The sequence below is a fragment of the Lycium barbarum genome, chromosome 2 (assembly GCF_019175385.1).
Source record: "Lycium barbarum isolate Lr01 chromosome 2, ASM1917538v2, whole genome shotgun sequence".
Classification (NCBI taxonomy): Eukaryota; Viridiplantae; Streptophyta; class Magnoliopsida; order Solanales; family Solanaceae; genus Lycium; species Lycium barbarum.
Genome location: NC_083338.1, coordinates 17,522,474 through 17,544,457, shown reverse-complemented (window position 1 = coordinate 17,544,457; position 21,984 = coordinate 17,522,474). Strand labels below are relative to the sequence as shown.

The window sequence follows — 21,984 nt, the reverse complement described above, 5'->3', positions numbered from 1 at the left end:
CCGTTGGTCTCTGTTTGGATCCGAGTGTGTACGAATTCGGGACTCACAGTGTTCGAAGTAGATCAAAGATTTGAGGCCTCACTTCGCTGCACCCGAAGAAGGTAATTCTCCATTCTTTTTTTTTTATTTCTGTTGTGTCTTTGTCGTTCGGTGTGTTTTAGTTTATTGTCTCATTATTCAGGTATGTTAGTTTTAGTTAAGTTATTTTAGTTCGATAAATAAATCGGTTTCTGTGTTGGTCTGTTTGTGTGGTTGAACATATTTCATATATGATAAATTTAATTTAGTCTATTTAAGTATGTGAACAACTTTCTTTAGTTAATTAATTTCAGTCCGGTAGTTAATAAGTGTTATGTGCTCATATGTGTTTGTTGTCTCAATTGGTTTAATCTCACTATAATGGTTTAGTAGCATTATGCATGTTCCTGCTTTGGTTGGTTTAATTTCGGTCTAATGGAAAAATGTCTAGATGTTCATGTTTTAATTTAGTTTAGTTTCCCAGTTCAGTGGTTAACAGAAATCTGTCTGTTTATGTCTTGATTTAGTTTCAGCAATTTCAATTTTCTTTATTAGTATTTATGCGTTCATGTGAGTTCATACAAAGATGAATAGATAAATTAATAATGATATATGATGTGTTTAAAGCAAGATTTTCAGTTAGTTTAAATGTTAGTTTAAAGCAAGATTTGAGTCATCTAGATTGGGAATAGTTAAGGTTTAATGATCCTCTGTTGTGACTCCATTTCTTGTCTGAACAAGTTCCCTAGGAAAGAATTTCAAAGTTTTCAGTTTTTCAAGCTTATTAATCTAGAAGTTGTAGATATGCTTGCTTAATTTTCCTTATTAATAGTGTTGGTTAAACAGTTGAAACATGCTCTCTAATTCAATCTGAGATCTGAGATCATAAAAATCATCATGTTTTCAAAGTAATGGTTTTCTTTGATTGTTTATCAAATGTCCCAAATGATATTCTCATCTCTTAATAATCATATTGCTTCACTTGATCATCGTTATGTGTAGCACAATGTTTGAGATAGGAATGACATTATTGCGCAGAACGATTTCGGTTGCTAGCTTTATCTATGTTCATGCCATTCTTTAACTGGTTTCAGTTCATAATGGTTTGAGTCATGCCAGGCCTGTCTTAGTTCTGTTATTGTTAAGTACCAGCCTTAAGACCCAACACATCCTTTTCTAAATATTGGTAGTGAGACAACAATTGTGTTTTGTCCATGTTGAAAGTTTTTGAACAATTCTTTCTTTCCCAAATAATCAGTCACTTAAAGCAGTATATTTTTTTTCTTTAACTGGGATATTGTTTGCCTTATCTTCCCTCCATTTGTCTACTTTCTTTTGAATTAACAATGGTCTGTTCTGATCATGTATTTGTGTGTATTGGAAAGATTCAAAGGATTTTGAAATATAGCCTGAGAATATGTGAATTCATCTGGTATTCTAGGAAACCTGTGTTGCATGTTTGAAATCCTGTACTGGGCAGATGTAACAGCTGTTTGATCTTATTGTGTCTGAATTCTATGTTAACAGTTCTTTAGAGTTCATATGGTGGTCAATACACATCTCAGAATCTTTATTTGTTGGGCTACACGAGGAATATACAATTTCTGCTTCTTTTTATGGGCCTAAATGTATGAAAAGAGTTGTTATGATATGTATTGGGAACATTTCTAATTACTCTTGTTTAAGAACTGAAAGTTGAATCTGGTTGAGGTGGTTTGTACATAATTGTCCCTTTTGATAAGTTCATTCAGTATAGTGTTTAATTAAATAAGTATGAGTTCCTTGTTTTGAAGTATGTTAAAGTTCTTTGAATCTATCCATGATAGAGTAAATTCAACTTGAGGTCTTCCCCTGAAGCTAAATTTAAGCACTGGAAAATAATCTTGTTTGAATGAAACTGTTTTTTTCAGCCCTCTGAACTTCCTATTTAAATGGATGACTATGTTGGTTTCTTTCCATCAAGTCTAGTGGTCTACGTTTTATCACTGATTTCGTTAGTTATGATCATCTCCCCTCTCGTTATAAAGCTTATTTAGCTGTTTATTTTGCTATATGTGAATCCCTATACTTATCAAGAGGCTACCAAAGATATGAACCGAAATGTGTCTGAATGCCATAAATGTTCCTCCTAAATTTAATAGACATTTGGTATGCCAGAAATCATTCTAAAATCTGCAGATCTCGTCACTGCTAGTGTTGGGGCAGATGTTGCCTTAATATGTGTAAATATTATAATGTTGTTTGTCTCAACATACTGGGCAGTTCCCTCGCAATAATCACTGCCATTGCTGTGTTGATGTCGGTTGTCTTAGCATATTATATAATTTTTTTGTAAGATACACTGCCATTGTTGGGCAGATTATGTGCCTCGGTATGTTATAAATGCTTTTAATGTTATTAAGGTAGCGAGATCGTATATCTATGTATACACGAGGTATACTTCAAATATACATAGAATGTACACGATCTATTGATTTGTTTGAGTTTGTGTTCTACATGTCTGACCTTATTCATCGATTATATACTAATCCTTTTCCTCTCATTTTTTTGCATGACCATCGCATACGAGTTCGAGGGACTGGCCTCCTTTTCTGCATTCGGTGTTGGGTCAAGGCCCAACATTACCTCCTCTCGGGTCAATCTACACCTGCAGTAGATTAAAAAATATTCTGGGCTAAGCCCAACAGCAGCAACGGATCCGCAGCAACGTATAAAAGAAATCTGCTGGGCCGAAGCCCAACAGCAAACAGTTTTCCAGCAGTCCTAAAATGGGCTGACCCATTTGATTCCATACCCGCTATTTTATTTTCCTTGTGTATTGGATTACTTGGCTAACATTTTGTCTTCTTTTTGTTTCCTTAGTTTAGACGAACCGTAGCAAATTAGTGGGGTCAGTTTTAGTAATGGATAGTTAGTCCAAGGAAACTAACAATTAATTTCATAAGTTTTATTCTTTTCTTTCCATATTAAAACTATTTACAACGTCTAATATTTATTTTATTTGGAACAATTGATTTGTAAAATAACATGACTATATATTTTAAGTAAAGAGAATCATATTTATTCTTACTATCATATACATTTTTAAACGTCACTAATATGCAAATATAAGTTCAAATACATTCTATGAATAATTTTTCAAAGTTTATCCAATAATCTACTTCTTTTAGCCAAGTATAGTTAATATAAAAGAACGAAAACTCATACCCTATCCATCACATTTTAAAGAAAAATAAGTTTAGGTATTTTACATCACCATATTGATATAATACAAATTTTGTCTAAAGTTCACATTCTGCTATAGCGAGTTATATTTTTGCAGTCTTATTTTCAAGAACATTATTACATTTTCATTCAAGGTTTTAGCATGCCCAAGTTTTATTTTAAATAGCCTTTAAAATCTTCTTTTATGCAATACATCATATTTTCTACAAGTATTATTTCAAACGACATCATTATTACTTTCATTTAAAGTCTTAGCAATATTTATCAGTTCTATTTTAAAAAAATGGCATTTTAAGTTTTCTTTTATATTATATTTTCTGTAAATATTATTTTCACTAATACTATTTTCCATTTTAAAATTTAAACATTATATTTTACTCTCAATTAATTAACCTAAGTTGGCCGGATAACCGTAAGTTAACGGATTCTAAAGGATGCCTAACTCCTTCCCTTTAGGATAATATAGAGCCCTTACCTAGAATCATCCTGGTTAAGCAGACTATTAACGGAGGTTTATTTTTAACTTTACCTTAGTTAACATCTTGGTGTCCTAATTCACCGTTAAATCAATTAGGTGGCGACTCCTTAAAAAACAATAAATAGGAATCACCAATACGTCATACTCCCTAATAAACCCCTAAATCAATCCGGGTTAAAATGGGGTGTGACAACGTGGACTGATCCACGTTATACAAAATATTTGTATAACGTGGATCAATCCACGTTTTACAACATATATATGTAAAACGTGGGACTGTCCACGACTCATAAAATTGTTGCCCTAATTTTTCTCCTTTCTCCTCCGCTTCTTCTCCATCCTTTTGAAGTTACAGAATTTCATCTTCATCTCCGTCTCCTTCTCCTTTTCCTTCTCCTCCATTTATTTTCTTTTTAAACCCTACGTTACAGCCTAATTTTTTGAGCAACTTCTTCATCAAAAATCCCCTACGTTACAGCCTAATTTTTTGAGCAACTTCTTCATCAAAAATCTTTTGTTGCTATCTAAATTATGGTATTTTTTTTAACTCATTTAATATTGTATATTTATAGTAGATGTAGGATATCTGTTTGTCTTATATATCTTAATTGTTATTTTTTATTTGTGTTATTTTAATACCTATAAGATATATGTTTGTCTTATTTGTGTTATTTTAATTTGAACTGAAGATATGATTATTAGAAGCATTATTATATAAAAGGTCTGATTTGTTTAGCAGCAATTTTGAAGAAATTTGTTGTTATGTTACTGTTATTTTTGTGGATTGTTATAGGGGTGGGCGTTCGGTATTCGGTTCGGTATTTCTAAATTTCGGGTTCGGTAATCGGTAATTAAAAATAGATACCAAATACCGAACCAAAAAAGTTCGGTTCGGTTCGGTAAATCAAACTTCGGTTCAATAAATTTCGGTACGGTATTCGGGATTTACCGAATTACTGAACCGTATAATTGTAAATACTGAAAACCTTAGGTTCTTAATATTGAGACATTGAGTGTCTTGTAAAACAAATTAGGACTATTAGCATTTTGTATCTATATTATGCCATGATAAGTGACAATTAGATTAATGTTGTAACTTGAAGAAAAAATGTTCCCATTCAGCATGCTGCAAGCTGCTGGGGTATTGATGGATGCAACCACCTATTTTAATTGCTGTCATTTATTTCACCATTTATGATGTTTGAGATTTTAATTGTTTGTTTTGAACGTGCCTGTATTTCGGGATTTTTTTTCCTCTTAAACTATAGCATTTGCATGCTGACTTAGATTTGCCTTGTGAAATCATAGAGCTTTTAACATAGATACATCACCATCCGTCTCAGAAAGTAAATTATAGTACCTTGACGATACGGCATACAACTTAGTCGGTTGTCGACTATTAACCCACATTCCATAGTGAAAACATGGAAAATCCTACCTTAGTCACAATCATCAGACAGCTGCTCCATGTAATTAGAGATGATAAAGAGAAGCTCATTAACACCAAGTCCAGAGCAAGATTACAGCAACATATATTGCTATTTTCCCATCAAGCTTTCACTTCATTCTCAAATGAAATTTCTATATGAAATATGATCTAATCTATACTTGTTTGTTACGATGCCTGGCCTATTGTAACTTCAATGATTATATTGAACATTTTCATATATTTGGGTTCTGACTATTATTTTGTCTATAGATAATCAAAGATCTGAAGCTATTAGGACGGAGCCTTTCTTTTTAAACACTGATGGTAATGTGTATTGGAGACTAAACTGCTATGGTGACAAATCCATTCTTTATTGGTATTTATTTCAGTATTCGGGAAATACCGAATACCGAACTTTTTAAATTTTATTACCGAAAATCGAATCGAAAACCGAAATACCGAAATACCGAAACCCTCGGTTCGGTTCGGTAATTCGGTTTTCGGTGTTTTATGCCCAGCCCTAGATTGTTATATAAAAGATCTGAATAACTAATTGTTTTTCATTGTACCTTTAATGTGATATTTATATAGCCAAAAAAGTGAAACTTAATTGATGCCTCAGTAGCCTAAAAAAAGATACTTAAAATGTCATGCTAATGCTTTATTATATGGGACCTAAGTCTAAGTGGGTGGACAATTATTTTGTCTATATCTTATAGGTATTAATGTGGTCCACTATCGGTGGTTTCTAAATAAAGCATATGGAAGTTGGCTTTATCTAACCAGTGTATATTTGTTCTGCTAAAATTGGAATAATATTTTTTTAATAGTAAGTTACTCCAAATAGCTTGATCTGGACTTTAATTTTTTTTTTTTATCTAAGGTATGGAGCTTCCATGGGTATGCATACATCCGGGGCCAGAAGTGTACGATGTGTTAACACTCCAGGAGAAGCATCGATCACAGGCTGTGTGGGATGGTGCCTTGAGAGGACCGACCGGATGCCTGTTTCCATGCCGCGCGGATACCGAATTTTGGAAGCACGTGAAGCGTCATCCTTTTCATCCTCACATCCTTGACTACTTTGGCTTGTGTGGATTTAGGGGAGTAGTAGAGGTAGGATGTGTATCATATGATTGGGCAATCATCACTGCACTTATAGAGAGATGGCGTCCTGAGACGCACACCTTTCATTTACGTACGGGTGAAGCGACCATCACATTACATGATATTGAGCTCATGTTTGGCATGGTTGTTGATGGTAATCCCTTGAATGATATTAATGCTAGAATTCTCCAGTTAAGATTTGTATTCTGCATATCTCTCTGAATTCTCCACTTCTCTCTTTCATTCTGCATACTCTCTTGTAGACTTCATTTTTCAAGAATTTTCCACTTCTCTCTTGCATTCTCCATTAATTTTTACATTTGTATTCTGTTGAAAATAATATGGTGGAAAATTATGTAAGAGTTAATTTATATTGGGGTGGTGAAGTTGTGTACGAAGAAGGTTCAGTGAGATATAACCGTCGTCCGGGAGCCGTACAAAGGTTTCCAATTTCCCTCAAATACGATCGTCTACAACGTGTTTTCATAAGCAAAATAGCCATAACTGATCCTAACCTTTCAGTGGTTATCACTGGACGATATCCAACATCAATTACGGCTAGAGGATTTCCCATTTACAAGGAAACTCTTATTTCGGACGATGACTCCTTAGCGTTATTTCTTCGAAGTCCTGATATATTTAGCAATCATATCAGCATAGCGACACTTGACATGTATGCAACTATTGAACGCTTTACTAATGTTGAAGCACCCACTGACGATGAATTTGATATTCGGGGTACTACGTATCTTCCCGCTATGAATATTGAGCTTTAAAGAGGTACACTTCAACAAGAAACAATGGTAGGAGTTGGTAGCCAGTCACATAACTTTGGTTGGACTATATAGAGCTGTGATATTCCTGGACCGAGTAGTGCTCCAGATACAAGTGAATTAGGTAGCGGGAGTATAGTTCGATATCGCCCTACTCAAGTGGAATCATTTACGGAAAGGTAAATATAACGATGTTTTTTTCGCTTAAACTAAGAGACTTCTAACTAATTGTTTTTGAGACTTGAACGCCTTGAATTTTCCTATGTTTGTAGGTGTAACGATTTTGAAGAAAACCCCGTATTAACTCAGCTCACACAAATTGTGAGCAATAATGATGTAGCTAATGATCACTCCGACGAGTCAGATAGTGATATCCTATTAGATCACACAGAAACAGATGATGATCACTCATCTGATGATGATGGCCATTCTTATGAAGACATTACTGCTCGAAGTTATGGTAATGTTAGCTACCATTCTAATGCGATTCCATATTTGGATAACACAGAAGAAGGCCCGAATGATTTTGCCTTCATGAGAGATGACGGTCTAGTTCGATCTGCACTTTGGGATTGTAAAAAACCTGAATTTATCAGATCAGGTTAGTATGGTGGCAATGAATATTCTTTTTTTTGTTGGCCCATTTTTAGGGGGTTGATAATTTTCCTTGTATTATGCAATTAGGTATGTTATTTCAGAACAAGCAGGAAATGAAAGGCGCAGTGAGACAATATTGTCTCAAAGAAAAGAGAGAGTTCATTTGTGATCAGTCCAAAGGTAAATTTTGGAGGGTTATTTGCAAGCGTCATATGTTGGGATGTGAGTGGATGATCCGTTTTAGAGAAATTTCAAGTGGTATGTGAAAGGCAGGCAAAGCGGTTCTCCACCACAGTTGTCTCACGGATGATTACAGAAAGGATTGCATACGTTTACTCCTAGTTATAGAAAAGCACAAAAGGGGCGTAAGAAAGCTATTGAAATGGTATTTGGTGATTTTGAAACCTCTTTCAAGACCAACCCCGATACATGGCTGCCTTAAAATATCTCAATCCGGGGACCGTTGTTGAGTGGGAGCACCAATCAACTACAATGCAAGGTGAACACATCTTCAAGTTTCTTTTTTGGGCTTATAAACCAAGCATCGATGGATTCAAAAGTTGCAGGCCTGTCATCTCAAAAGACGGTACTCATCTGTACGGTAAGTATGAGATGAAACTGCTAATTGCTGTTGAAATTGATGCGAACAATAACATTTTTCCACTTGCATATGCTATTGTTGCACGTGAGAGCTTTGAGTCTTGGACGTGGTTCGTTGTGTTGTTGTGGAGACATATTGTTCATGAGGGACAAGGAATTGGACTTATTTCTGACCATCATCAGGGCATCTTGCAATGTGTTTAAACACATGATTGATTACAACCACCATCCATACACCATAGGTTTTGCGTTCGGCCTTTTGAACAACAACTTTAATAAAAAGTTTCTCAACAGTGACCTTGAGAAGCTAATGTGGTTGGCGGCTACAGAGCACCAGAAGAAGAATTATAAAATGAGGATGGAACAAATCAAAAGAATGTCACCTCCAGCGCATCTGTAGTTAAAAGCTCTTCCGGAGGAGAAATGGACATTGCATAAGGACAACGGTCATAGGTGGGGGGCTATGACAACGAATGTCTCCGAGTCTTACAACGGTTTATTGAAGAAAGCTCGTGGATTTCCCGTTACTGCCATGGTCCGTTATACGTTTAAAAATCTTGTTGATCGGTTTGTTGAGAAAAGCACCCTTGCTGATTTGTTGATTGCGGATAAAAAATTTGGCCGCGCGTTGTTGAAAAGAAGTTTGATGAATACTCGGAGAGGTCCCTAAAGCATACTGACATGTAGCAATACAATGCAGCTGAAAGGGTTTTTAAGATTCTGACATTTGCACACGAAGGTAAGGGCGGAAATATTCATAAAGTCTCTGCCGAAGGGAAAAAGTGTTGGTGTGGGAAGTGGAGAAACTACCATATGTTATGTTCACATGCAATTAAATTTTGTGATATCCGCGGAATTCAACCAAAGACCTATGTTAGCAAGTACTACAGTTGCAGGTTTTACAAGCAAACGTACAGTGGAAATTTTTTATCATGGGGTGATGAGGCATATTGGCCACCTTCTCCCTTCAGTTTAATTGCAAACACTGAATACGAGCGAACTTCAGGAGTGCGGACTACAACTAGAAGGAGGAATGAAATGGATATAGCTCCTGCTCACATGGCTAGAAAGTGTAGCACATGCAAGCAAATAGGTCATAACAAGAATCGCTGCCCCGACAGAAATCAGTAGTTGTTATTGCTTGTTGGTTTTTATGTTTTTTCTTAAGTTGTACGATCGTTGTTTCCTTATGTAATCTTCCAAGAATATATAACATGTCTTGTGTCGTTTAATAGTTAGTATGTAATTTAACATTTACTACTCAGTAGATGTGTGACGTTTATTTAACTTATATTTTATTTTTTATTTATGTTCGCATATATAACACATATTTAATTATTGCATGTGTTAAAATATTTATTTCAGTTAATCACTGAAATTAACTATATGCTTTAAAAATTAAAAAATCAATAATTTTTTTTAATTAAAAACACAACCGAATATGATTTAAATAGAGGCAACGTCTTATAAACTATTTTGTAAAACGTTGGGGAGAAAAATATATATTAATGGTATAACGTGGATTGATCCACGTTATACCGTTTAATTTTTTTTATTATTATTTTTGCTGTGATTTTCTGACAATGCAAAAAAAAATTGGGGTATAACGTGGACTCCTCCACGTTATACCCGTTTTGGTATATAACTAAAAGGCAATCCCCTTTTGGTTTATACGGTGTATTTTTATGCCCTTTAGGCTCCGGACTCTATTATATGCTCCCACATAGGGGTGTTAATGTGTCAGCATGGTGTCGAACCATTAAATGAAATGTACATTTGGTGTGATCCGCATATGAGTGAGCAATATAGAAGGTATGAAGCATAGTTGTGATCCTCTGACGAAGTTGTTGATTTTGGTCACGCCAAATATGAAATTGCATCCCGTTATAATTCAAGAAAATGAAGACTGACTTGTTAAATGCGCAAAACGACTGATAAAACTCATTTTGCTTTAAGTCATACGATGATGCACACGATGCTAAAATCGAATAGTGCTTTACACAATTTTGAAATTTAAATATTAATAATAATATTTAAGTGTTGGTTGAAGCAATAAAAAAAAATTAAGAATTAGAATAATTACCAAAAAAGTGATTTCCGGACAAAAGTAAGACAAAAATAGATAATCACTTTTTTCCATAACAATCCTATATCTATGAAGATATAATTTTAGAAAGATACAATAACAATAACCACCATTGTGGATTTGTGGTAATGCTAAGAAGAATTTGCTATCCCATTCCAAATAAATACTCCGTAATTAAGTAGTCATATTACTAATCTAATGATGCTTTGAAATGTTTTTTTGGCAATGATTAACATCCTTTGGTTACATAGACCAGACAAATTAATTGTTTAATTGCTGTATCTAGATTGTATAATCTGAGAAGTAAATGAATTACTGTATTTTTGCAAACCACTAAGACAAAGGGTGTGTTCGGCATGGAGAAAAACTTTTTCCACAAAAATGTTTTGTAACTTTCTCATGTTTAGTTGGTCAAAATTTTTTTTTTTTTTTTTTAAATGAGAAAAATAACTTCTCTAATAGAAATAGAAATAGAGGAAACAACTCCTACAAGTGGCATCCCATACTAATTGTCTGATCTTCAACCTTGAACTCAACGCCCGCCCCCCCCCCCCCCCCCGGGGCAACCAAACCTAACCACCACCCTCAAATACCCCTCCATCTTCACCCACCCCTGCCCACGATCACCAATCACCCCACAACCTCCAACCCATCATACACCTACCTCTCCTCTTTGTCCCACAAATTTTCTATTTAATATATTTTATTTTACTTTTATAAAAAAATTATAAATATGGAAAAAAAAAATCTCACCACCCCTACCTCCGCCACCCCACTTCTCCCCCGAATTTTGTATTTCATATATTTTGTTTTACTTTTATAAAAATATGAGAAGTTTTTTCTTATCCCCCACTCCCTTGGATGGTTTTTTTTAGGAGGGGGGGGGGGGTGTTATACCCCATTTTAAACGGGTTAAATTGAGTACAACATATTGGAGATTTCTATTTGCTTTATTTTAAGGAGTCGCCACCTAATTGATTTTAAGGTGAATTAGGGCACCTAATTGTTAACTAAGGTAAAGCTAACTAAACCTCCGTTAATGGTCTGCTTAAATTTTAATTCTAGGTAAGGGTTCTAATTATCCTAAAGGGAAGGGGTTAGGCATCCTTTAGAATCTGTTAACTACGGTTATCCGGCCAAACTTAGGTTACTTAATTAAGGTTAAATAAGGTGCTTAAATTTTAAGAAAATGGCTTATAATATTACTAAGGTTTAAAGGAAAATATAATAACGCTGTTTAAAAAAATATGCTAAGGCTTTAAACAAAAATGCTATTTAAAACAAGACTTGTAGGATAATTTGCACAAAAAGAGATTTCAAATGCTATTTAAAATAAACTATAAATATTGCTAAGCTTTAAATAATAATGTTATTTAAAAATGAGACTTGCAAAATATAATGATTTGCATATAAATAAAAGCTTTTAAGAGAAGACCTAGCCAATTTAAACTTGGGATAAAATTACATTATATGAGGATAGTGGTGTAGAAAATCTAGACTTATTTTATAAATAGAATGCAAAAGGTGATGAGTTTTCTTTCTCTTTTTACTAACTTTATTTAACTATGCTCGGCTAAAAAATATGTATGATTGGATGAATTTTGGAAACAATGTTTATAAAATGTACTTAAGTTACTATTTACATATTAGTGACGTTTTGAAATCTTTAAGATAGTAAGAATAAAATATGACTCTTTTAGCTCAAAGTATGTCGTCATGCTATTTGAAAAATCAATTATTCTAATGAAAATAATATTGTAGGTACTATGAATAATTTAACAAAAAAGAAAGGGAGAATAAATTCTTATGGAATTAATTGTTAGTCTTCCTTAAACTAACTACCCATTTCTAAACTAAACTTACCAATCATTAGGATTTATCTAAACTAAGAAAACAAAACAAACAAAGAGTTAGTTGCATAATACAAATTAATATGCACAAAATAAATAGAGGAATAGATAATTTAAATGAGCTCAGCCCATTTTTAAAGAGGGCTGCTGCAATCGGGCATGGGCTCAGCCCCATTTAAAGCTGATTCGGTCTGTTTTGCTGCTGTTGGGCCTCGGCCCAGCAGAAATTTTATAAACTGCTGCGGATGAGCTGGACACGGAGGAGATTTCGTTGGGCTTTTAGCCCAACACCGAATGTGGAAGAAGAACGAGTCCCTCAGACTCGTATGCGATGGTCATGCATAAAAAAAAAAAAAAGGAGAAGAATTAGTATACGATCAATGGATAATGTTAAACATGTAAAATATAAACTCAAACAAATCAGCAGATCGTGTATGTTCTATGCATATTTGAAGTATACCTCATGTATTCATAGGTATACAATCTCACTGCCTTAACAACATTAAAGCATTTATAACGTACTGAGGCATACAATCTGCCCAGCAATGGCAGTGGACATTGCAAGAAAAATTATAAAATATGTTAAGGCAAATAGCATCGACACAGCAATAGCAGTGAATATTGCAAGAAAAACTGCCCAATATGCTAAGGCAAACAACATTAAAGCATTTATACATATTAAGGCAACATCTGCCCAGCACTAGCAGTAACGAGGGTCTGCAGATTTTGAGATGGTTCATGATTCATATAATACAACAACAGACAAGCGAGGCAGGATTCTAAATCCTTTTGACAGCCAGCCGCACAAAGTTAGGCAAAGATGAAATTAAATTTTGTTCATATGTGACAGAAACAACGAGTTTGATGTTTCGATCGACCTTAATCATATGTGGCAAGACACTCAAATTGGATTACAATTTTCTGACTTAAAACAGGACAAGTAATTAACATATAGGACTCAGAATAGGCAACCTATGAAAATATGATATTCGACTTCATCTATTCAACAGGGTATAGACTATTACAAGCTGACTTGGGCTAAATACACTAACATGATATTCATCTAATAGTCGGAACTTCTCTGGTTGCTTGCATGTGTCTTAGTCCCAAAAAACAGTTGCAACAAGATAGTCATTTAAATCATTTTAAGCAGGAACTGGTATTGAATCAGAGAAACTATATGTTTACAAGCTGATGAAGTTGAGTTCAGACCCTTGTTAGTCCTATTTAAACCTACTAACATCATTTAAATTTATTTATTTTTTTGCTGAAAACTATGTGAACCAAAATAAACCCATGTCGACACTAAAAAAAAAACTATCGGAACCAGCTTATGGGCTGCGTAGGGACATTAATGATACCATATTAGTGCAGTTCATACATACATACCAAATTCTCAAGTTAACAAACTCCACACCCAAACTTAGAACAGGTTTGTCACACCAATATATAACCAACTACTTAAACTGGAAGTTGCACCAAACTAAACATGAGCATCCAAATATTTTAACTTCTAAGCCGAGACTAAACTGATTAAAACAGGAACATGTATAATGCTACTAAGCTAAACTAAACTGAAGATGAATTCATAAACACATACTGAGCTATCAGATTGAAATTAATGAAGCAAGAAGAGTTGTTCAGATACTTAAACGAACTAAACCACATTATCCTATTTAAACATGCTTAACCACACAAACAGAGTACCATAGAAAACAGGCTTATCTATCAAACCAAGATAAACTAACTAAACCGACATGCTTGAATCACGGGATAATAAACCGAAACAACACAAGCAACCAAAAATGCGAAAGAAATTTAAATAAAGGAAATGGAGGATTACCTGCTTCGGGTGCAGCGAAGTGGGGCTCGAACCTCCGATATACCTCGAACACCACCAAATTCGAGCTTGCGTATACTCGGACTCAAACAAAACCCAAAGCTAAACAGAACAGGATTTAATATTTGTGACTATATCGAGAAAATTAAAAGCCGATATTTTAGAGGAGAACTGGAACGACTAAAGACTCGTATATTAAGTCAATTTGGCGATTCAAGGACTTTTCTTAGGGAATTTCTGCCGCTCCCTAATGACCTCCCCTTTTTCAGATTAGGAAGCGAATATTTATAGGGGGTTGTTAGGGTTTTTGGGTTTCATAAAATGGGCGGGATTGATCCTTTTCAAACACAAAATGCTAAAACCCTTCTGTCATCGATCAGAAATCCAGAAGAAGAAAACAATCTTCATAAAGGTTTTGTACCCGAAGTCAAAGGAATGGATAAAAAAAACGATTTGGGTTCAAAACAAACAAAACCCATTAAGACTTTTCAGAAGCACGCGAGAAAGAAAGAAGAAGAAAACAAAACTCTTACCTCTTCAACGGTTGAAAAATTGACGAGGGGGTACAAATATTAATTGCCTTCCCCGAAATGGCCATGCAAGGCCTGGGGAAGGGGAAAGGCGTCCGTTGCTTTGCTCTGTTTGTCGACGAATAGAGAGAGGAAGAGGAGAGAGAGGAGCGGGGGAGGGAGGAGAGAGAGAACAGAGCGGCGAGTGAGTTTCTTTTAGGGTTAGCCTAATGAAATAATAGGATGGGCCGGGGCGGGTCGTAGTATTTAGGCCGGGTATTGAATAAAAGGTTGGGCTGGGTATTAAAATGTAGTGGGCTGGTCGATAGATGAATGGGGCTGGGTGAATATGGGCTGATTTTATGAATTGGTCCGAAAATAATTATAAGTTGATTAGGCTTGAATCTAGACTAATAATTTGGCTGATGACAGAACCAATTTGGGCTTTGATTTTAAATAAAAGACCCATCTTAATTAATTATATACTAAGTGTGCTAAAATATCACCTAATATAAAGTATGTATCTATTAGTACTCAGATAAAAATAAAATGACGTCGCAATAGCCGTGCGATAATATATTCGAAATTCAACAATAAGTAAACGTTATTATTTAATTGCGCGAAATAAATGTGATGCGTGTGCATAAGCTGGTAAAAATGCTGAAATGATAAAAATGCGAATTATAATAATACTGGTAATAATAATAATAACAATAATAATAATAATAATAATAATAATAATAATAGTAACGGTAATAAAAATAAAAGATAATAACAGTAGTGACTACAACAGGATAATGAAGCGCCGATATTAATAAAAGTTAATAATTATAGTAAAATACAAATAATTAATTCTTCAGTTTGTCAAAAAATATTAGAAGTGTAAATAGCTATTTTGAAGGAAAGATGAGATAAAATTGGGTGTCAACAGGGGATTGGGGTGGTGGAGATGTGGGTGATGGGGATTGGTGTAAATAGTGGGGTGGATATTTTATGAAAAATATCTCACTAACCAACCGAACATTCGTCAGAAATTTACTTATTTTCCCATAATACATTTTCCATGTAATACCCCCAATACTGTGTCCTCTTTTCGGTCATCATAAACTCATATGGTCAGTGGCCAATCCAAGCGCCTGCTACGTACAATCTACTCGCTCCGTCTCAAAATGTTTACTGTCCTTATTAAAAATATTTATTTCAAAATATTTATTATCCTTATTAAAAATGTTTATCTCAAAATATTTATCATTTTTTGTCTCAAAATATTTATCATTTTATTTAATCAAGATAAAATCAAGTAGTTTTTTCTCATTTGACCGTTGTATAATTATATTAATGGGTTGATTTTGTGAGTTCAAATATCAACATTTAAGAGGTTTTATCATTAATTGAGTAAATAATTATTGAGGTGGGAGAATTTTTTTTTTTTTTTTTAAAAGAATGATATTCTTCAATAGAATTAGAAAAAATTGTTCATCCATGGTGGATGAATATGATGAGGCGCCTCCATGCTGCTGTAGCATTTTTCAGATTTCAAATTCAATATTTAAAGCTAACGCACCCATGGTGGGTGGTGAGGTGGGAGAACATTGATGAAAAATGTTAAGGGTGTAACATAATCAAAACCTTAATGAGCCGCGTGTTAATGAAAAATGCTACATATATTTTAAGACGGAAGTAGTATACAATAAGCAAAGTTCAAATTAGGTCGTCCCAAAACCCTAGCGCCCAAATCAGACAACCCCTAATTTCTCCGATTTCATGGCGAAAAAGCGAAAGACGTCGTACATGACGAAGAAGAAGAAGAAAAAACACTCGAGAAGCTTCTAGAACCATTCTCAAAGGATCAACTTACAAAGCTTATCAAACAAGTTATAGCTAAAAACCCTAATTCCAAAGTACATATTCAAAAACTTGCCGATAAAGATTCGACACACAGGAAAATCTTCGTGTACGGATTAGGTTGGGATACAACAGCTGAAACTTTAACTAGTGTGTTTGAAAAGTACGGTGAAATTGAGGCTTGCAATGCCGTTACGGATAAGGTTTCGGGGAAATCAAAAGGTTATGGGTTTATATTGTTTAAACATAGGAGTAGTGCTAGGAAAGCTTTGAGAGAACCACAGAAGAAAATTGGTACAAGGACGACTTCTTGCCAGCTGGCGTCTGCTGGTCCGGTGGCGGTCCTACCGGATTCTTTTAGTAGGTAATGGAGATATTCTAAGCATTCCATTAGTTATATATCGAACGTTCCAATAAAAATACTTGTATGCATCAAGTTACCCGCAAGGGCAGCTTAGTTGGTCGAGCATGGGGATTTCATAATGGAGGTCTCAGGTTCAAAAACCTTTGCCTACGATAGCAAGGGATTTTGCCTTCTGGGTCGAGCTCGTCTCACGGGGCTTGCAATATCTCTCCCGTGTGGCTTGCGAGCTACTGCATCAGAGCTGAGTTTACCCTGTGCGCACCTGACGGGTAGCAGCTGCGGGTTCTCATGTCATCAAAAAAAAAAAAAAACTTGTATGCATCAAGTTAATGGAGATGTTCTAAGCATTACATTAGTTATATATCAATGCTCGAATAAAAATACTTATATGCATCGAGTTAATGGAGATGTTCTAAGCATTTCATTAGTTATATATCAACTTTCCAATAAATATACTTGTATGCATCAAGGTAATGGAGATATTCTAAGCATTTCATTAGTTATATATCAACGTTCAAATAAATGTACCCGTATGCATCAAGTTAATTTAGATGTCTAAGCATTCCATTAGTTATATAGCAACATTCCAATAAAAATACTCGTATGCATAAAAAACTCCAGGTTCCTTGGGTTTTCGGAGTATACGCAGAGGAAGGTTTTTGTCAGCAATGTGGCTGCTGATCTTGATCCTCAAAAGTTGTTGGAGTTTTTCTCAAAGTTTGTTGAAGTTGAGGAGGGTCCACTTGGATTCGATAAGCAAACTGGGAAACCTAAGGGGTTTTGTTTGTTTGTGTATAGGAGTGTTGAGAGTGCAAAAAAGGCATTGGAGGAGCCACATAAGAGCTTTGAAGGACATATCCTTCATTGTCAGAAGGCAATTGATGGGCCAAAACACAGTAAGCAGCAACAACATTATCAGCGTCCTGCAAAGAAGGGGAAATATTCAGGTAGGGTTAGTCAATTTATTTGAATGTCAGTTGTATATAGGATTTTCTCATAAAGTTGATAAAAGACTTACTTTATCAAAAAATTCAGGTAGCAGTGGCGGTGCAGCATCAGCATCAGCTGAGCATTTGATGGCGCCAGCAGGGTCTGCAATTGTAGGATTCAACCCTGCTGTTGCAGGGGTGACTCCGGCTCTTGGGCAGGCGCTGATAGCCCTATTAGCTATGCACGGAGCAGCTAGTTTGGGGATGGGAAATTGGTACCCGTTTTATTAACTATTGGGCAGAGAATGTAAATTTGGTTTTGGGGCAACTGGATGTGATTAACCATTCCCATTGATTTGTTTATGAAAATTTCCAATCTGCATTGGTTGGACCAGTGGATTTCTAATAATAAGTTATGACTTATGAAAAGAAAGAGTTAAGATGTTATATTAAATTACTTTATAAGCAGGACTTCATCGTCCACGTGGAGTAGTTCTAGATTTTGTCTTTTGGTGCTCTAAGATATTGTTCATCCTGTCTCTCTAGCTGTGCCCTTTTCTTAATGGATAAAAATGTCAGGTGCCTTTTTTTCTTGCAATCATTTCGTATCCTTGGTTTTGCATAGAGATTCTTCTTCTTTATATTTTCTGGCTTCTTGTTGCGCTGCTGCTTTGTCATCCTGTTGCAGATGTTATGCTCCAATGGCTATTTAAATATTCTAATATCAAATAAATAGCTCTAATTTCAATCAGAAAAATCAAGTTCAAAACCTTACCAAAATTTTTAATTTTCCTCATCTCCGTGAATCGGTCTTGATGAATCCCTTATACATAGCAAAATAACTCATAGATAGATGTATACACAGTAGGGGCTGCTTGTAGAGTGAGATTTAGAAAGGGATCAAATATGGACTGGACTGTTATAGCAGGCTTGCAACTTGTGAGAGCTCTTAGATGTCCAAGCACTAAATATCCAGTATTTTGTCGGTTTGTTTATTTTTAGCAGTTCACTATCTTACTCGGAATATTGTCTTCAGGTATTTGAAATATCCCATTTTTGTTTCAAAACTGATTGTTTCCCGGCTTTTTGTGCATGTATTTGTGTATCCTTGTGTGAATGATGACACTATTCATGCTGTATTGCCTGACTTGACTCCTCTTCCTTGAGTAAACACTCTGAGCCTATTTCATGTTGCATTTTGAATTATTTCTGTTGGATGTTTGTTCACTCTTCGCTATCATAACCTCTGTGGTTGTGGGAAGGAGATTGTTGTTTATCATAAAATGGAAGTTAAATTAGATATCCGATATGGGTTGATATCCATTCTACGCTTGTCAAGCATATGCTTTGCATGAACATCTTAATATCGAAGATAAAAAGAACGAGGGGAAGAAGCTATGAGGCAAGAGTTCTTGAAGAAATAATGGTGACAGGAAAATTGTGAGGAGATTGTACCCCTTCCCTTACTACATCTTCAATGTTTATTGGATTTTATCAAATATCTTACTTTGTTCGATAGGCCTCGCAACATCAGTCCCGGAAGGAATACACTTATTCCCTCTGTCCCAATTTAGGCGATACATTTTCCTTTTTAGTATGTTCCAAAAGAATGATACATATCTATATTTAGTAGAAATTTAATTTAGAACTTCCCCTTTTACCCTTAATGAAATGATTTACAACCATACAAATATCTATGACTTGTTTTAGACCACAAGTTTCAAAAGTCTTCCTTTCTTCTTTAAACTTTGTGCCTAGTCGAACTATATCGCATAAATTGGGACGGAGGGAGTATTTCTGGTCCATTTGGGACATTACTGGATAATGCCGAAACCAAGAAAGCTAACAATAAATTCTTTTTCACTTTGGGCGTTCTTAATATTTCATCAGGTGAATGTGGATCAGTACTTTCTTGCAAATGAGCATTTTTCAAGGCTTTTTGAGAGAATATAGGGGGAGGGCATGTAACTACCTAGAAATGCACTTTAAAAAATTATCGTGCAGCTTTGTGCAGGACTCAAGCATTTGGATGGCTTTGATCCTCCTTTTGCACATAATGATGCCAAATCTGGTAATGTCCTTTTAATTCATAGAAAAGAACAATCACCTCTTGCAGTATTTAACGGACTTGGAAGCGTACGCCTGCAAGAAAGCAAAGACGCTCTCCTTCAAAAGCGTTGCAGTTGCCAGTACTAGTCATTTCTTTTTAAGTGTCCACATACTTTTGCTATTTGCATGCCTATAAGCTTCTAATGGATTCCATCTTTTGGACCTGTCCGGTCTGAATGTTTTCACAATTACTGCTGCTGCTGCTTTTATATGCAAGTCGCAAACAGTAGTTACTGCATATTGTGTTCTCGGTTGGCACCCATTTCTTACACTTTACACCTTAACCCGCTCTGTTGCACTTATTCCTAATTCCTTTCATTTTCTGGTGTTGAACTGTTGATTATGTAGGAATTGGCATCTGAGCATGTGCTAGCAACTTGCCGAATGAATTATAGGATTGCCATGCCGGTGTGATATTGATGTAAGAGTTCCTAATATCACTTAACTTGTTATACAGTAATATAGTCTCCAAGGTGAGATTTTCCATGTTAATAAATGGAACATCAGCTGGTTTTCACGCAAAAAGGTTTAAGACAGGGTGACTCGCTATTACCACCCCTGTTTATTATGGTTATCGAGGCACGGAGCAGAATGCTTCCAAGGCAATGAATCTGAATTGGATTAAGGGAGTTAAATTCTCTGATAGAAAAGAAATTGATTAGTTGTTTCTCATATCTTATATAAGACTAATTTTGTGTGATGCAGATAAGCATCAAATAGCACATCTGAAGGGCGTTTTAATTGCTTTTGAGGTTGTCTCAGGGCTCCATATCAGCTTGAATAACAACAGTGTTTTTCTATTAATGTTGACCACAAAAGTCGAGAACTGGCTGACATTTTGGGTTGCAAGATTGTAATACTGCCAACAACTTACTTGGGCCTACCTCTTGTTTCGAAATATAATGATTGTAATTTATGGTAGGGGGTTGTCTAAACATGTGAGGGGAAGCATAGTACATGGAAGATACAATATATTTATTTGGTGGTAAGGTTATGCTGGTTAACAGTGTGCTGATGGTATACCGACGTATTTGATGTCTTTGATTCTAGTGCCGGTGATTCGGTGAAGGTAGAAAAGCAACTAGACAAAATCAGACACAACTTGCTCTGGCAAGGGAATCAAGAAGGCAAGAAAATGCATTTGATTAAATGGGAGGGTGTGATTTAAAGCAAGAAGAATGGTGGTCTTGGGAGTTCGAAATTTACAAGCTCATAATAATTAAAGCCTTTTATTAAATGGCTTTAGAGATGGAATCGTTGACAGAAGGAGCTCTAGAATGATGTTAAATTTAAATATGGACGACGTGTCTATGGTTGCACTACCTAGATTGTATCTCCACTTGGTACCACATTTTGAAAATTTATAAATAGCACATGTGATGAATTTATGGTGATGAATAGGTTGAAAATTGGAGATGTCAGTGTTATCAAATTCTGGGAAGACGAAGTGGAATGGGGAGTGCATGTTAGCAGAATCTTTCTCTGATTTATACAGCCTTGTAGTGAACAAGAATTGCTCCATTGTTGAATAATCGGATGGTAGTAGCTGGAACCTCCAGTTCAGAAGGAATTTCTATGATTAAATGCTGCAAAAGCTATTGTGGTAGATAGTTCATGAAGATAATTCACTTTTCTGGATGAGAAAGATGGATGGAATTTTCTCTGCACGCTCCTGTTATAATATATTGCTAAAGAAATTGTCTAGAAATGATGATGTGTGGCCTCGGAGAGTTATTTAGAAGACCAAGGCTCCTAGCAAAGTTGATTGCTTTGGGTGGATTGAAATACATGAAAACGCGTTTGATGCGGAAAATTGCAAAGGGGATTTGATCTTTGCAGCTGGTGATATTCTTGTAAGGAAAATGTGGAGATAGTGAATCATTTATAGCATTTCAAGTTAGGGCGACAAATATGGTGTATGTTCTTGAACTTGTGTGGGATTCACTGGTGATTGTGCAAGGACAACCCTTAAGGCAAAATCAGAAGAAGACTTGGTTGTTTATTAATTTCCCTTTGCATTATGTAAACAGTATATTTGGAAGGAAATGGTAGGTGCTTTGAAGGAAGTTATTTTCCTAATTCTAATGCTGCACTACTATCTTGGTACTGCCTAACAGGCTTTTTTAAATAAGAAATTACCTTTTACTGATAACAAAATAGTAGTCTCTGAAGATTACTCATTTATTTTGCTAGATCTACTTACTTTAAAGCAGAAAATGTCAGAG

General features: G+C 35.3%; 1 protein-coding gene across 1 annotated transcript; it reads left to right on the top strand.

Moving 5' to 3' along the window:
* The first annotated feature begins 6,928 nt into the window (after positions 1 to 6,928).
* Positions 6,929 to 21,829, top strand: LOC132628416 (UBP1-associated protein 2A-like). Its single transcript, XM_060344199.1, has 5 exons — positions 6,929 to 6,995; positions 7,371 to 7,631; positions 16,268 to 16,721; positions 17,343 to 17,668; positions 17,757 to 21,829. The coding sequence occupies exons 1-5, from the start codon at positions 6,929 to 6,931 to the stop codon at positions 17,939 to 17,941; spliced, it is 1,293 nt and encodes a 430-aa protein (XP_060200182.1). The 3' UTR covers positions 17,942 to 21,829.
* The last annotated feature ends 155 nt before the right edge of the window (positions 21,830 to 21,984 follow it).